The sequence below is a fragment of the Diachasmimorpha longicaudata genome, chromosome 4 (genome assembly GCF_034640455.1).
Source record: "Diachasmimorpha longicaudata isolate KC_UGA_2023 chromosome 4, iyDiaLong2, whole genome shotgun sequence".
Lineage (NCBI taxonomy): Eukaryota > Metazoa > Arthropoda > Insecta > Hymenoptera > Braconidae > Diachasmimorpha > Diachasmimorpha longicaudata.
In genome coordinates, this window is record NC_087228.1 from 4,378,326 (window position 1) to 4,396,319 (window position 17,994).

General features: G+C 36.4%; 2 protein-coding genes across 4 annotated transcripts in view; one reads left to right on the forward strand and one right to left on the reverse strand.

Annotated features, from left to right (window-relative positions):
* LOC135161350 (uncharacterized) overlaps nucleotides 1-17,994 on the reverse strand; it is a 37,062-nt gene that overhangs the window by 7,440 nt on the left and 11,628 nt on the right. For all 3 annotated transcript variants that reach the window (XM_064118831.1, XM_064118832.1, XM_064118830.1), the window contains exons 3-6: nucleotides 3,236-3,544; nucleotides 3,009-3,145; nucleotides 1,723-1,923; nucleotides 559-902 (exon numbers count right to left, since the gene is read on the reverse strand). In XM_064118831.1, the coding sequence (XP_063974901.1) occupies nucleotides 559-902; nucleotides 1,723-1,923; nucleotides 3,009-3,145; nucleotides 3,236-3,533 (980 nt within the window). In that variant the 5' untranslated portion in view covers nucleotides 3,534-3,544. The remainder of the gene's footprint in view (nucleotides 1-558; nucleotides 903-1,722; nucleotides 1,924-3,008; nucleotides 3,146-3,235; nucleotides 3,545-17,994) is intronic.
* LOC135161405 (uncharacterized) lies at nucleotides 15,810-17,952 on the forward strand. The gene is made up of 2 exons (XM_064118940.1): nucleotides 15,810-17,739; nucleotides 17,930-17,952. Exons 1-2 carry the CDS (start codon nucleotides 16,389-16,391, stop codon nucleotides 17,935-17,937), a joined length of 1,359 nt encoding a protein of 452 aa, XP_063975010.1. The 5' UTR covers nucleotides 15,810-16,388; the 3' UTR covers nucleotides 17,938-17,952.

The following is a 17,994-nucleotide window of genomic DNA, read 5'->3' on the forward strand; positions in this document are numbered from 1 at the left end:
AGGGATTTTTTAAAAATTGGAGTGAATATTTCGTTTGATCCAAATATGGTGAATTTTTGGTGAAATCAGAGGAGGTGGAGGGAAATAATTTTATGGATTTACGTTAAAAATAAATATGGTTGTGAGGAAATTGACTGCTTGATGGAATCATAAATAAGACTAATGGATTATGAATAATATGGTGATATCGAGGGATCCAAATAGCCTCTGAGGAAGCTGTTGGAGGCAACACGTTGAGAGTTGGGTGAAAAGGGTGATTTGGTTCGTTAAGTGGCGGATTTGATGATCGCAATACTATGAATGTACAGGACAATCTGTCATAAACTGTGAAAACTAGTCAGATATCTTTATCTCTTCAGGAATGAGGTCGATGGTATCGATCCATGTGGATATAAACACTCTGTTCGAAATAACTTATTTCAAAATCTATGAAGAATAACTTGATTACTAGAACTCGATTGGAAATCGAAGTGCTGCAGTTTCAATAAGATATGAGTCTTGGGAATTTCGCGAATTCATGCTGATGATAAATCGTAAATGAACGATATGTATGCAAACCTGAGGATTCTCTGGCTCCTGTCATACTTGACAACCTGATCCTTGATGTGTATCTTATGGCTATTCCGTTGACTGACTGCCAACAGTGCACGATGCCCAGGTGGTGCACGATTATGCTCAACTCGATAGTAGCAAGTAACATTACGTGGATAAACACCGGGATAATTCGGTGATTGAAGACGACACGCTCTTGTGTCACATCTGGTGAGTACTCGGTCACAATATGTACCATTTACCAATTCACCACGCCACGTTGCCATTGTACTATTTCCGTATCGTAAATGTGCTTCGCTACGTCTGAGAAATTTGTACGACAGTTTGAAGTCAAAGTTGTATCCGATACCCTGCGACAGATTGAGAAGAAAATTTCATTGATACACTGAGTATTCAGGCTTCGTTGAAGTATCTCTACCCTTTTAGTAAATTCAAAGATTATCGAAAGTTACATGAGCTCCTTTGAAAACTCGATCACATTTGGAATCGTAATTTTTTCCTTAATTTAGTTATCGTTTCTAGGAAAATGTGGACAAGTTGGGGAGAGTGGAGAAGGTCCTCAGAGAGGTAGAAGACGAAACAGAAGGGAGGGAGGGGGATAGGAAAGGATGGAAGTGCGAAGAAATAAATAATAATAATAGGGGAAAAGAGCAAGGGCGGAAAAGAGGGGCAACACAACAAAAAATTAAAAAACTAGTCAGGGAAGGATAGAGGAGCAGGAGGAGGTCTTAATAAGAACATGTGTAACAGAAGAAACATGTGATATTAGATATAGAAAAATGAACGGGGCGAATGATAGGATTTGATGTGAAACAAAGGAAACATTTGCAACAGCAAAGAAATAAATTGAATTGAATTGAAAAAAATCAAAAATCAGAACTTGAAAATTCGTAAAAGATAATCCACTATCTGGCAAACAAGTTCTATTATGTCTCTGTACGAAGGAAATGTTTGAAAGAATGTCAATACTTTCCGAAAAATTAATTTGGATAATACTGACGATGTATGTATTTTGCATTTTGAATTTTATTCATTAAATTATCTGGAAAATTTGGCAACTCAAGATACTGAAGAGGATCTGGTCGGTAAAATATCGACCTGAGGAGAGAGCTACGCTAATTGAATTGAATAGGATTCAGGGGGATTTCAGGGAATGCCCGGGGAAATTACCTGCTCTGATAATCGGGCGAGAAATAAGGTGAGATTAATGGAAGGTGTTTCACTGTAGTATACTGTATATCCCCAAGCACTTCCACACCACTGGCCACCAGTTGCCGGTCTTCCCTTCTCGCGAATTGTCATAAAACCATCTGGACATCCTTCATTCGTGAATGAGAGAAATCTACCGACGGTGAAGGTGTCAAATGTCAACTGAAATTTGAAATACATCGCGTTAATACTTTGGGAGGAAAAAAAAAATTGGAGAAGTGGATTATCAATTAATAACAATCGGTACTGCAAAGGGCGTGGAATTATTAATGACAAATTCCTGTGGGGGTTCAATATAATTATCAATTATATACACCCAATATATCCTATTGTAATTCCTCATTGATTCAGTGGTCTGAGGCAGCTAATTTGTATTCAGAGCTCATTAAATATAAAAATTTAATTAAAATTTTTATAATTACAGCGCCCGCATTCGCACTCCTCTACCTTATGGGGTTATTCTCATGTGAGCACTTCAAAAAATCGATTTTTTTTTTAATATTTTGACAGTAAAACCTTTTGAAAATATGCTGTGAAAAATTCAGACCGAAATTCATAGTATTTGATAAGTTACAGCTCATAGTCGCCGACGTGTCGTAAGCGATTGTCTACCAGGCTTTAAACTTTAAACGCGTTTTTCTCGAATCATCATTTTTTGAAACGGTCAAGGTCCTACAAGAAAAAGTATTCAACCGATTGCTTTAAAATTTACATATTTTCTTCTACTGATTTATAGTTATCGTCCCTACCACAATTGTTTATTTTCGACAATATCTTCATATTTTTTTTAAACGATTTGTAACGAAAAAGAACGAGATTTTCGTGATTTTTTTTTTGAAGTTCGATATTTTTTTTTGTTTTTAATGAAATTGATTATATTTGGTAGGGACGATAGCCACAGATCTACTGAATAATAATCCACTCGATTTTTTTATGTCAGAAAACATGAACAGCCGCTATCACCTTGACCAGTGAACTACCTTTTTTTGTTGGGGACTACTTTGACTTAAAAAAAATATATGTTAAAAGTGTAAAAAACGACAAAAAAAATTTTTTTCGTATATTTCAAAATACAAATAAAAATATATTGAAAAATCAACATGATTGAAGTTTGTTGTCGCATAAAAAAAAAATTCCGAAAAAGTGGTAAAATATAGGCGTTCACATGAGAATAACCCCTTAATACGACACCATTGGCCCAATTGACGGTGCCGATGAAGCGATGGATTATAAAATTTATTCATTACCTGAACTAAATCCCCCAGATCACCCCCAGCAGCGGTGAAATTCAGGTAGCAAAGGAATGGCAGTCTGTCCTCCCGGGGACGTCTGACTTCAACCTCATACGTCCTCCCGACGTCACCGTACAGTGTCCTATTGCAGGCTGCAGAAGAAAATGGGAAAATCCATGAGATAAAAAATGTCACCCCGTCGTCCGCACTCTCAAAGAGAGATATATTAAAAATTTAATCACGTGTGCAGTATCTCGGCTCGTCAGATTTGTCTGCGCAGTCGTCCTCGCCGTCGCAGAATTTGTCTTGTGCGACACAGCGTCCGTCGTCGCAACGATACTCCGATGGACGACATCCGATTGTTGTTGATACAACTGTTGTTGATGTACCAGTAACCGTTGTTGTATCAGAGAATACCGTGAAGCCGGGGTAGATTGAGTACCGAGATGTACCTCGAAGGTTAGCAGTGGCTGGGATACATATCAGTGATGATAATGCCGCTAGTGCGGCTGCGATCAGCAACCGCCGATACATCAACATGCCCCCTCACCCTGATTTCAATTTAACGTCCAATAAAATTAAATTTTTTATGAATTAACGACGTTTTAATGAACAGGACAGACTGAAATTTGTGAAAATTTCCATCATCACAATTTTCCGCCGAACGATTCATTTATATTATATCTTATGTTATACTAGCTGACCCGGCAAACGTTGTTTTGACATATAAATAATTTCCTAGTAATTTCTAGTGTAGACAAAAAATAGCTTACTTATTGTAAGTATGTATGTATGTTAGAATGTGTATATTGTATGTATGATCAGTTTTCGACCGGAGAGGAAAAATGATTGAATTACTAAAATGGCTATTAAAAAATAAGGGTTGATCGTAGAAGGGTGAAAATTGAGGATTGTATGTATTTTTGTATGTTGTATCATAAAAAAATAGAAATTAAAAATTTTGTCTAAAAAATAAAAAAATAAAATTAGGGGTGGAGTACCCCTAACGTTTAGGGGGATGAAAAATAGATGTTGGCTGATTCTCATAGATACCGGATAAGCACAAAAAATTTCATCAAAATCGGTCAAGCCGTTTCGGAGGAGTATGGCAACAAAAACTGTGACACGAGACTTTTATATATTAGATTATATGGTATATAGTTGTTGGTAATACGCTCACATATAGTCTTCCCACATATACTGATCGGTGGGAACAGGTTTAATTCCATTTGAAAATGAAAAAATAACAAAATTTATTTCTTTTCTGATAAATTTTATCAGTATTTCGTTCCATGCAAAACACAATTTGGCTCTCCGATTATATTGCACCGTGAATGGTGTTTTATTTTTCTCCAGAGGGGGGAAAATTCAATAAAAATCACCGAAAAAAACGGGAGAATTACGTTTGGAAAGGTAAACCACGAGGGAAGTGAAATTCAATCAAAAATACCAGTCAGAATTGGACTTGTACGAATCACTACGTGAATTACAGGAGTTGCTCCGTTAAAATTAATCAGCCAGTAATTTTTCTCCGACGATTGGGAAATTTCACGGGTCAAAACGTTAAAATAAATCACGAAGTTGTTTTTTTTTAAGGTTCTTAACGCCCAACAGTCGCTGTAAAAAGTTTATAATTAACTCCCGCAATTAAGTAAATTTATGAACTTTCTGTAATTATTTCTCGAAAACAAAACGGTCAGTTCATTCAATTTTATTCTTTCCATTCAATTATGTGATTTCCACTGCTAGTAATTTTCATTCGAAAAACTATCGAGAAGTTGATTCCCAAAAATTTCAACCCCTGACGCTCCATTCGAATCCGCGATGAGGTCCACAAATAAAATTTAAAAATTCTCTCAAGTTCAAAACGGACGATCTCAAACAGAAAGTGATAATTTTACCACGATTATTTATACCGTAAATATTAATCACGAGAACAACCTTAATTACCCAGAGTATCACAAAAAACAATTTTCCCTCCAATTTCTGCATTATTCATTTCTGAGTGAGAACAATCGGTGAAACACGGCTCGAAAATGTATACAAATTAATTACATGGGATGACGGCAATATCGAAGCATGTCCCATGGTCACAAACTTTGAATATTTAAACCGGCAAATTAATGCGAGAATTATCGTGTAGAAGCTGGTTACACACTGGTGTGGACGATCGATCGTTGACCTAAATATTTTCGTCGACATCGGGACGTAACATTGTAGAGAGAGAAAGAGAGCGAGAGAGAGAGAGAAAGAGAGAGAGAGAGCTATGGGAACAACCTCTGTGTTTATCATTCAAATGCATTTTAATCATTTAAATGTCATTCACGTGGCAGCCGACACTCGACTCGCCAATTATAAATGGACATTTTGCTGGAGTATATGCGGACGGGTTTACTTGATCGATATTATGGGGTGCTGGGACATCTTCAATGTAACGCAATATTTGATCCATCGGGAGAGATCAAAATTTCACCGATCAATCGATTCGATAGGCGTATATTGAGCATTTCAACTGTTCTCTATTTTTCTTTTTTTTTCATGAAATGGGGGATTTTTGTGGGCACTTTGGATTGCGCCTGTGGGTTACTGCACGGAATAAAAAATCACTGGAAGGTCGAAGGCCAGAACGGCAAAATTTATCGGTTATTCCAGTGTACGGACAGAAATATTCAATTAAAATTACGTGATTTCCATAATTCCTTGATTCGAAGCAAAGCACCGCCGACAGTCGCCCGAGGGTGCGCCAATATTGTCCAACAGTAGGCTAAGTCTCGGTACAATTACGTAATTTGATACCACGTGAAATTTCCCAGACGATTTTGCAACCGATGAAGGAACTGCGAATTCCGTAATTTTTACTGAATATTCCTGGCAGGAGATGAGGAATGGGTGACAGTCGGCCGACAGGGATTTCTCGTCGTGTGAAAAATGCACTACGAGGGTACGTAATTTTATAATTTTCACGTACGCGGTGAGGAATATTGAATAAAAATCATCCAAAACTATTGGAAATGAGATAATGGTTAAATGATCAGACGTGTGAATCACGTTTTAAGTCTTTTATTTTATACGCTGGAAAGACACAACTGCTCTGCTTCGTTTCTTTAAATGAACTAACTAAAAGACTAAAGGGATACAACACCCTGGACCTGATGTCTCTCATCAACAATGGTTGGTCCCACTCATGCACCTCTCTATACATTCAGGAAAACAGAGCACATAACCCCCAAACTTCCTACAATTTTCTCTCATAAAAATGTTTTCTACTCTCAAGTGGAAACACTAGAATAAAAGAAATACTAATCGTACAAAGATCTATTCATTCCATCTGAAAATTAATTTTTGACAACCATTCGAAATGTAAACTCCAATAAAAACGTTTGAAATTTTCTGAGGAAATTCGTCCGACGGAAAAATAGGCAAATTTTTTGAACGATTTTCTACTAGTTCAAATGGATATTGAAATTGAAGAGTTGAAGTCTAAAAATTCACGATGATTTTATGGTGAAAAATCGAATGGTTGAACTTCGTTAATTCACTTCGATTTGTTGAGACTTTGTAGTCTATGATCAGAGGATTTTCTCGGTAATGCGTCAGTTTATGGAACAATATCAAGAGGGATTTAGGATACTCATTCGTGAGGGATTAATCGGAAACCATAACTTTGACATAACAGAATATTGGAGAAATAAACTTGAAAATTTAATCAGAATACCCATTCATTTCTCATATTCCATGATGTCCGACGGAGTTAGCCGTTCTCAATTATTCAGTGTAACAAAGTAAAACAGATGAAGCCCTGCGGGCCCAGACTGTTGGAAAATTACTCTTGAATGTTCACGTGATCTGTTTTTTTCTGGAAAATTTAGACGAACTACAGTGGTTTTGCGTTGAGACGAGGATATTTTGCCCGTAAAATTTGCGTCTGACGGACAGACGTTGTGATGTCCCACCAAAATTTTGCTGTAATTAATTATCAATTTTCGTAGATAATACATTAAAAAGTACAATTGAAATTATTTCATATATAAAATAACTAATAAGTATAATATTTTGTTAAATTTTCTATTTTAAGCTATGAACGCAATAAATTTCGCGCATTATTCAAAAAAAAATCTGCAAATCCCCTCAACATACCAAATTTCTTCTCATCCAATCCCATAAAAATTACGCGACTAGTCCCACAATTCTCGCTGCACACCCCGCTACTAAATGAGAAACGGCCAACTCTCGGCCGACACTCGCCCAGTATACTGGCCGAACCCCGGCCCAATGTCGGCCGTTTGTTATCACCTACCAGGGATATTCCTCCACCTGTACAGCAACTCAAACAGTATCAATTAATTACTTGACACCCCTCAGCGAGTAATACACGATAAAATAGTCATTTCCATTGACAAAACGACACACCTACGAATATTCCATTATTTGTCGTTGTCTCTTTATCACTCGCGCCTGGATTGCTTCAAGCCGAACAAAAGATTTCTCCTCCAGCATCCTGGCTGTGGGTACAATGCCAGCAGGATGATAGGGGTGAGGGGTCCACCCCTCGCCCCCTTTACTCTGGATGTGGCGAGTGGGAGAAATCGTTAGAAATGAAATATGCACGGCTTCCAGGTGATGTCAACTATGTATGCAAAATTATGTCACAACGAGAAAGAAAATAAACAAAAAGAGAGAGAGAGAGAGACAGGAAAAAAATGTTTATTGTTGAGAGGCAGAAGTTACGCTTGTCACGATACTCGTGTCACCCCCTTGAAAACACTCCCGTATATTTAATTCATTTTTCTGCATTCTTTATCGGTAGCTGCACTACATGAAAGGACTAAAATAACAACGTATATCGATTTTTATGGAAACAACATCGAAGAGAATTGCGAGCGGTAGACGTCCTGCATACAAATTCACTTGTTCGAGTGTACTGTCGAGAGATGCATATATACAATACACGTGGGCTATATGCTTGACTTGAAATCCGAGTATTTTTTACTATCACAATGAGAGGATTTTTATTTTTTCCTCTCGAAGAGGGAAAAAAATCACACGACTCGTGATGAAGAAAAATTTCGTAGTCTGTACACTTTGGATCCAGACGATGACTATTTTAGTGTTCGATCTGGTTTACGATTAGTTATTGATGGGATTTTGGTCATTTTTGGAACTGGATTTTTCGGCGACACTGACAAGTCGTGATTGAGTGACATTCGGGAATTCGGGGGCGGACGAGTGGAGGCGATAAGGGGGGTGGATTCGAGAATCTGGGGGGGATGGGATTTTAATGATGAAGTGACACGCAACGTGACTTCAGGATTACCGTGCAGTTCTTCTTGTGATTTTATCCTTGGAGGCGATTACCGTAGTTGAAAATACTCTATTGAACAGGTGAAATTGAAAGCAAAAATAGTTTTCCTTCTAATTTCAAGAATTAGAATTAAATCACGTCTTGTTTACTTTAGTCAATTATTATGTCATAATTGATTCGTCAAATTCTGAATCAGAAAATTTGGATTCTGGCGCATAATAAATGTGGTATAATTACACTTCCAGTCTAATAACTTTACATAGATCCTTTTGTAAAAAGGACATACACCTCAAATCTCGAATCGAATCGAACATATCGAAATTCCGTAACACTTATTCGTAATTGGTAGATACATTCACAGCGGCAAAATTTGAATTTCACAAGTACACAAGTATCAAGTAAATCAAGTCAAAGGATGAGTTAATTAGTAGAAAATAAAAACTTAGTTAGAAAATGGAAATGAAACAAGTTACTCATCAAATGTAAATATCTATATCTTATCGAAACTCCTGTATTTTCCAAGTCGTCTTACAGCTTCAAGACATTTAAAATTTTGCATGTTGCCTACAAGTGGGAAATAGATCAGCTGTGAATATATCAGCAATTTTTTAAAATCCATATTTACGAAATGATGACGTGTTCAACGTCATACGCGATTACTTCAGGATCATTTTGGTATAATTATTTTGAATTTAAATATTACATTGACTTTTTATATCCATATAATTCAACTGCTCTACTCATACAGTAGTTAAAATAAGGTGCGCTCACCGCAAATGTGACTTAAATAAAAAATATCACAACAATTAAGATTAACCAAATCGCGCGCGGTGGCGCGCGGCTATGTCTCGTAATAATAAAAATTCTAAGCCTATCGGCAAATTCTACCCTATCAGCGCAATAATTTTAATCAAAAAAAAAATTTCTCATGATACTGATCACGATATATCTATTCAACTAAATTCGAAGATAAAAATGTGAAACTATGACTCACGATAGACTTTTATAGAACGCTCGCATAATTTTCATCATAAATTTTCCTCGGTGTGGAATTTACGTGATGATTCCCACTATTTCAACTCCGGCGCGTACTTCCATTGAATAATAATAATAATAATTTTATTCCTCTGTATAATTTTACACTTTTACAGTCTCATTTTTCGGCTTCCATTCTAAAGCGCTATTTTTGTATTATTATTGTTATTTTTATTACTGGGAAATTGTTATTCATTTTTCTACCGCATACTTGATGAGCGAATAGCGGTCCCAAAAATCGTTAGACGATTTTTTTTTATTGATTATATGAGGACCCCAAATTAGGCATCAAAAAATCCCGTTCTAGTACCGTCATTGCAAATTTCATTACTCTAACGCTGAAAATACGGAACTTTTTTTTCTAAAAAAATCCAAATAAAGACGGACATAAAAATCAAGTTAAAGTTTCAATAAAATCTTTATTTCGAGCTACTCAAGTAAATCCCTCTATTCGATTCAAATGACGTTTATTTAAATCGCGAAAACCATTTTCCCTGAGTGCAGAATCTGTACGAAGATTTTATTCTGCCATTTTCCACGAGAGACTACACGTTTCATCATCATGATAAATCTGAGATTTTGAAGTTAGTGGGAAAATCCTGAAATAATCCATCCTATGGAAATAGAATTTTACGTTGTAATGAATTTTTCATTTTGCTCATAATCAATCCGAAGGGATTAGAAACATTCGGTTTTATCATTCGTATTTTATCATCTACTCCAGTAGGAAATCAATGGACAACAGCGAGCCGTGACTCGCCCACTCTTGGCCTACAGTTTAATTTTGAATTATTCAACTGGAAGGAAAACTTGATATTTTATTATGTCTGTTAAAATTATATCTGTTAAATTGTTAGTGGTCTGCGTTAATCTGTAAGAGGATTATCATCCAATGGAGCAGGGGTTTACATATTTGAGCGGCAGTCCATCATCATCAGATGTCTCTGTAACTCTATTGACTGTGTTTCCGGTTTCTCTGATTTGAGGAAGCGGAACAGGACGCGATTCCTGCGTATGACTGGCCATAAATGCTCGAATAGTTAAACTTTATCGCCCCCTCCTATTGTTAACTCTTATTCTTCATTAAAAAAATCGTTGTCACTCCGATAAATTCAACAATTCACTAACAGAATTTCAAAACGAGATAAGTCACTTCTGACTATTAACCAGTTTTTAATGAATATCTCGGAATCTAGGGGGGATAGCGAAATTTTCATTAGAACCTTTCTTGTGGAGCCAGTGGAGTACTAAAAGAAATGTTATAACAAAAATTGCGCTATCTCTCTTAGATTCCGAGATATCGTTCAAAAGCTCGACTCAGACGTTGGTCAACTTATCTCTTTTTACTTCGCTACTGAATTATCCAGTCATTCGAGAAGAAGTAACCGGCTATTGGGTAATTTATCTCAAATGGTTAGGTAACTAACAGAAAAACACTGGAAAAAGTAGGTGACTAGTCACGTAATCCTGGCAACCGTCCATTGAATTATTGCCTTTTACTGTAGCTTCGATTAATTATCAAATGTTCCCTGCGGTCAGACTGTTTAATGCACTCGTATTCCCTCACGTTTAAATAATCAGGGCACAGGAATCGAAACGAGATAATTTTACCTGAATTAGACATTTTCTGCACCAAATAGTTCTGACATTTGCAGTCGATTAACGACTGTAATGACTCTGAATATCGAATACCCACTGCTCCAAATAGTTGGGACGTCATTACTTCCATCAGTTCATTAAACCACATGAACAGAAAAATTGAGTGAAAATCACCAGAATAAAAGCTGCAATGCGGGAGAAAAAGCTTGAAAACTTTATTATTTTTAATGGAAATTTCTCTCCGGCCATAAATATTGTTGAACATTCAAGAATTTTTATTTTTGGAGACATATAAAAAATTTCCCTCTTCGAAGAAAATTGCCTGACAATTTTGTACTTTATTCAGATTTATTATTACGGAGTACATGAATAGTTCAGTAATTTTTACTAAATAATTCTCTTTATGTAGAATAAAAAGCATTTTTCCTTCTTCCTCTGGTGGCTGATTACGTCGCTTTTAGTTATGACAGAATTACGAAAGACTCAATAGAATTCAATCAAATGAGTCTGTAAATAAGTTCCACGGATATGAATAAACGGGGGAGTACGTGGCAAAATATTGTTACCCAGCTGTATTGACCTAATTAGATTTCAAAAGAATGAATTTCAATTTTCCTGCACGCTGAAAATGCATTTCCTTCAGTTTACCACGGGGTTAATGAATTAATTGGATTACCACTTGTGAATTTCACATTGATTTATCGCTTGGCAACGTGTGGTCAGGGGTATTTATAAATCTATGGAGACTCCGAATGGAAATTATTCTAGCCGATGCCAAATTGCGAATATTTCCAATACTTCAGCTCTATTCATCCGCAGACAAATAAAATTCCAGAGTGAATTGCTGGATGGAGATAAATCAGACAGAAAGAGAGGGATTGCTTTCAAAATATCTCTGGAAATCATATATTCATTTTGAAATATAAAAACATACATTTTTGGGGAGTTTGAACGAAAGGAAAATATTTAATCGTTCGCTTCACCACATGGAGATAAATTTTTGTTTAAATTCTAGTGGTATCATGGGAAAAAAGTGCAAAGCGATGGGGTGGGAAGAATTTTAGTTGTAGCATTGGGAATTGTGATGGAGAAAATGTGAATTAAATTTTTTTTATAAAAACTGGTGGATATCGATTTTTCCAGGACTTTTACTACATAATTTTTTTCAATTTTCTGAAGAAAGTTCTTTTCATCAGAAAAAAAACGTTTTTCTAGAATTTTTGACAGAATTCTCAGGTTCACCACCGAACTAATTACGAAATTTTCAGATAATTTTTCCCTAAAAAGTAAAATTTCTCACTTATTGGGGAAGAATTATTAAAATTTTTTAGTAATTAACTTCGTGTGATAGATATTACCATAATTATCGCGTTTTTAAGATGATTTTTGTTGCTTTTTTCCTTCGACAACTAGACGAGTTCCCTTTTTTCCCCCACTCCCCTAAATAAGCCTTTAACGTCAAACAATTATTCATGTATCAATAACAACTTGGGTTACCTACACTCCCAATGAAAATGGAATACGCCATCGAATTGAATATTCAGTGGACTAAAAATTCAGACCCCTCATCGCTAAGCTTCCACTACCTTCATTAATTTTTCTGCCCTATCCCCTGGCTCTTCCACTCGGTCAGCCCTCACATATTCTTAACAAATAGATTACCTAGAAATTAACTAATGAAGACATCAATAAAGCCATTCATTTTATAATCATTAACTTTTGCTGTACCTGAAAGTCATAAAAAAATCATGAGATATTCTAAGACAATGATACCAGAAAGGTTTCTTATTATTCTCTGTCAGAATGAGGTAAATGTAGAATATACCAAGTGAACTGTTTTGAACCTTCGTCGTATTTTCTGAAGCTTCGATAAATTAATTATTTGTTCCTGTACCTGGCATTTCCTTGACACAGGCAAATTGACAAGTGCAGAATAAATATTCCCTACATCAAAGTGTAACGTATATTTCTAGGTTCAAATACCCCCATTCAAACATCAGAGTATTCATTTATTATTATTGCATATGAGAGTAGAATGAACAATGTTAAGTACGGAGATAAATAATAATTACTAAAATAATATGTTGTTCGGTCATAATTCTGAGAATTCATAATAATTACTTCTAATAGAGAGGAAATCGTTTTTAAATGACTAAGTGAACTATGGCGCGGTTTTTAATGAATATCTCGAGACCGAGGGGAGATAGCAAAGTTTTAATCATAACCTTTTTTGTACAGGGAATTGAGTGCTAAAAAAAATGTTATTACAAAAAATTCGCTATTTGTCCTACATTCGAAGATATTACTCGATAACTCGTTTCGAAGATCAACACTTCACTACTGAGATCGTCTATAACTCGTTTAATTTTCAGTATTATTTACAATAAAAAAAAATTGTCTATAATAATAGATTGTTTATAAATTAAATGAAAAAATAGTGACAAACGAACGAATCAGACAATTTCAAAATAAAAAATGTACATATGTAATATGTTTTATCTCATATGTAAAAGCCAAACTGTAACATCAGAGAAAATACATTACTATTTGTATTTTTTATCTCATAAATTTATTCAAAAAAATTCATGCCACTCAATTTCCAAAATATTTTCAAAATAATGTACACCACATCTGCCCATCAAATTAACGCCCACAGCATCGAAATTTTCCGACTAAAATATTGAACAAATATGGAATGAGTTCAGTCGCGAATAATTATCCCAATAAACTCACCAAAATCCTCCAAATAGAATATGAAAAACCCCTAATAATCCGATAAATCCCCAAAATTAATGCGACAGCAATCTCCCAATGCGATTAAAACACAATACCCTTAAATCCTCAGCACAGGTAACTTATTCAACTATTTCCTCCCCCCCCCCCCCCACAATCCCTTGGTCTACATGATAGATTACCCCCATCGATTTTCCCACCTGATCCCATTGCTGGAAACCCAATGTGCACCCCATAGACACTATGGAAACTCCTGATCTAAGAGAGCATGAAGATAGATATATTATGGAGGCTGAGTGAGATTCGCCTGGTGGCCCGGGTGGTTGATGCTGTATATAGAATGCAGTTGCAGGGAAACCCAATGTAGGACGTGGTAGGACGGCGCCACGCCAGCAAATCCTGGATAGAGGTGGCTTGGCACCACGAGATGTATGGACTTTGGCTAAGAAGGGGGGATGGGGGTTGAGGGTGGAGGAGAGGGATGGGGTTACTGATATGCAAGTAAAGGGACAGTAAAGGACGACGGAATCAAGGACTTAATGAGAATGGAGTGGAGGACATCAGTGAGTGTCCGGGCAAAAGAAAATGGGGTTTTTTGGGTTTTCAGGGGGTTTTTGCAAGGGATGGTTGATGAATTAAAATGGAGATTTTTGGTTCGTAAATATTTCGGGAGTCTGAGGAGAGTTTACAGGTGGATGGGAATCGGAATGTTGGATTGAATTCATTTTTTTTATGGACGGGGAGGAGGGGAGTTAGGGGTTGGTATTAAAATGGCTGATTTGGGTTCATTAAAATTTTTTTTGGAAGTCTAAATTGAGTTTATAATTAGATTCAAATGGTTGAAATTAAGTAAATTTTTTTTTTAAGGGAGAATGGAAGGGGTGGAGATGAATGAATGTACAGGCAAAAAAATAAGGTTTTTTTCAGTGCATTTATTATGATATTAATTAATGAAAATTGACGTTTTTGGTTGATGACACTGTTGGATGTCTAAATTGAGTTTATGATTAGATTCAAAGTTAAAAATAAAGTTAAATTAATTTTTTTTCAAGGAGAATTGATGAGAGGAGATCAACGAATGTCCGGCCAAAAGAACAGAAGAATTTCTTATTTAGTCTATTGAGTCGATTGTTGTGAGTCAAGTTACTTGTGATGATTAATGGATGAAAATCGACCTTTTCGGTGTAGAACAATTTTTGAAATCCAGATTAAGTCCTTTATTAGATTTGAACGGAAAAAATTGGATAATTTTTTTTTCTTTTTTCAAAGGATTATTTACGTATTCATATCTGAAAGTAATGCCAATTAGTCCATGAAAATCGTGTTTGCAATCCATAAAATCATTCGAATTTCCTGAAGTAATTAGATCAGCAGAATGTTCTGCATTATCAGAAAACCAATCAACTTCATAATCACATTCATCAAGAATGTAATTGAGGAAATCCGGAAATATCTGGAATAAAGAAATTGTTTTTTTTTTACTTTTCATTCAATTTATGTCATTCGATTTACTATTGCAATTTTTATACGAAAATTCAGAGGATGAAATAGCAAAATCGCAATTATTGGTTTATGAAATTATTGTAACCTGAATTTCTAAGCCGACTTTTAGTAGCAAAATGTTCTTTATCAGTAGGAAATCAATGACCAGAGCTAGTCATCTATCAAATTTGGTGGAAAGCAGTCAATTATTGACATGCAAATAAGGAGATTGACATAATGAGAATTGAGCGAAGGTATCTAGGGAAAAGTAAATAAAAGTTTCATTTCCTTATCAATTTTTACAATGGAATTCACTCACTTTTTTATCCCCACCGTAAGTGAATTAAAAAATGAAAAGAGACATTGTCACTGCCTAAAATCATTGTCTAATAATTTGAAAAATCAATTTCAGGTATCAAAATATCCTGAACCAGTGGAAAATCAATGAACGTACCTGTCAAAATTATACATTAAATTTTCCAATTCAGATAAGATTTTTCCATGTAACTAATTAGTTTACATATTTTGTCTAATTAAAATCGATCAATTTCTAAGAGGCAATAATGAAGATCGATGTGCTTTCATTAAAAAAAATTACCAGCTTTAAACAGAAAAATTCGTTAAAAAATCGGTAAATTCGTGGATTAAATACCCGATCCCAGGTAGGAAATGCCAATGTCCACGAAACGGGCCAGGTCTGGCACGAGACTGGCTTGCCAGATCTGGGCCACCAAGCTTGGCCCGAGGCATGGCCAGACCGGCAAAGAGCATGGCTTGCCAGGCTTGGGTCACTAAGCTTGGCCCGTGGTATGGCCAGACTGGCAAAGAGCACGGTTTGCCGGGCTTGGGCAACCACGCTTGACCCGAGGTATGGCCAGACTGGTAAAGAGCATGGCTTGCCAGGCTTGGGTCACCAAGCTTGCCCCGAGACATGGCCAGGCAGACAAGGGGCATGGTTTGCCAGGCTTGGGTCCCATATGGAACAGCATTCCAAAAATTGAATTCTCATGGGGAATGTTCCTTCACTAAATTTTTCGTCCTTTGATTCTCCTTCTTCCGAAGGTACCATTATTTCTTCTGAACATACTATTTCAGGGGAAAATATGCGTGGATATCACCGTATACCACACATTCTATGACAACAGCCCGTAAGATGGCGTGTTGAGTAGTCTGATTGTGGCAGTAGACATGAGTGTCGTGTGCGGCAATTTATTATTTTAATATTACTCTTTTACTATTGTAATATGTCTCAGAGTTCATATTCACGGGTTAAAAAATACAGACATTTTCATCAACTGAAGAAAAAAGAATCTGTAAACGTAGAAGGCGCTAAAGAAAAAACTCCGGATTACAGTGAACGCAATAATGCCGATGAGGAAGAGGTTAGTTTGCCAACAGCCAATGAAATAACTATCCGTAGTGGATCTATTGTGGATCAAATTAGTGGAGATGTCGATGTTCGACATCTCGATGATAATGCTAGTGCTTGTGGTGATAGTTGGTCGGGTGGTGATGGTGATTGTGGCTCGTATAAGCATCTTAATGATTGCATCAGTGAATCCAATAGCAGCGTTGGAGACAGGGATGAACCAATTCTTGGGGGCTCAGGTTGTGATGGTGATTCAGATGACATTGACAATGATTTCAACAAAGTATTCACTGACAGCATTGGAGACAAGAATACACAAACTCTGGACAAATTGGAACCGCGGGGAATGGAGCAAAAAATTAATCAATGGGCAGTGAAATTCAGAAGAGCTACAACAGCAGAAGCAATCGATGAATTGTTAGCCATTTTAAGAAGTGAAGGTTACACATCAATACCCAAGACTACACGGCAGCTTTTGCAAACTCCCCATTGCAGACACCTAACAACCATGAGAGGAGTTCATGAGATTCCAGGTGAATTCATTTATTTGGGAATCGCCTCGGGACTCAGAAAAATAATTTCAACTCAAATTTATCGAGAAAACGACATTTCTCTTCTGGTTCATATTGACGGTATGCAGGTATACCGGAATGCTAAGAAGGAAATTTGGCCAATTTCAATAAAAATACAGCATCCAAATTACACTACCAAACCCTTTGCTGCCGCGATTTATTGTGGGGATGGGAAACCATTATCAGCCACAGAATTCATGACTGATTTTGTTGAAGAGGCCAATGAACTCCAAGAAAATGGTTTGCGCATTGATGACAAGGTTTTTGAGGTGAAAATTGTAGCAATAGTGGCTGATTCGCCAGCTCGAGCATTCATTTGCTGCCACAAAGCTCCTGGAGCCTTCTATGCCTGTGGAAGGTGTTTCACCAAGGGCATTACAGTAGGTTGTGGAAGACGAGGAAAACGCATATATCCAGTGACCAATGCAAATTTACGCACTAAAGTATCCTACGAGACGCGAGTTCAACCAGAACATCATTATGAAGGTTCTGTGTCCCCGCTGCTCTCTTTGGATAGATTCGATCTGACAAAACAAGTGCCATTAGATTTAATGCATTTATTCTATTCTGGTAATATGAAATGGCTGCTGGATAAATGGCTAACGAGAAGTTCAGCCCAGAGGATCAAATTAGCTGATGTTCGTCGGCTTGATGGTATTATGAGGTCATTAAAAGCCGATATCCCTATTGAATTTCAAAGGAAAGAATTTGATGTGAATAATATCTCAAGATGGAAAGCATCACAATTCAAGTTTTTCCTTAATTATTGTGGTATCGTCGTGTTACAAGATTTCTTACCGAAACCTTTACGTTGTCATTTCTCATTATTTGTCTTTGCTAGCAGAATTTTAAACAGTAAGGAATTCGTTAAGGATTTGAGTGAATATGCTGGATCTCTGCTAAAAATTT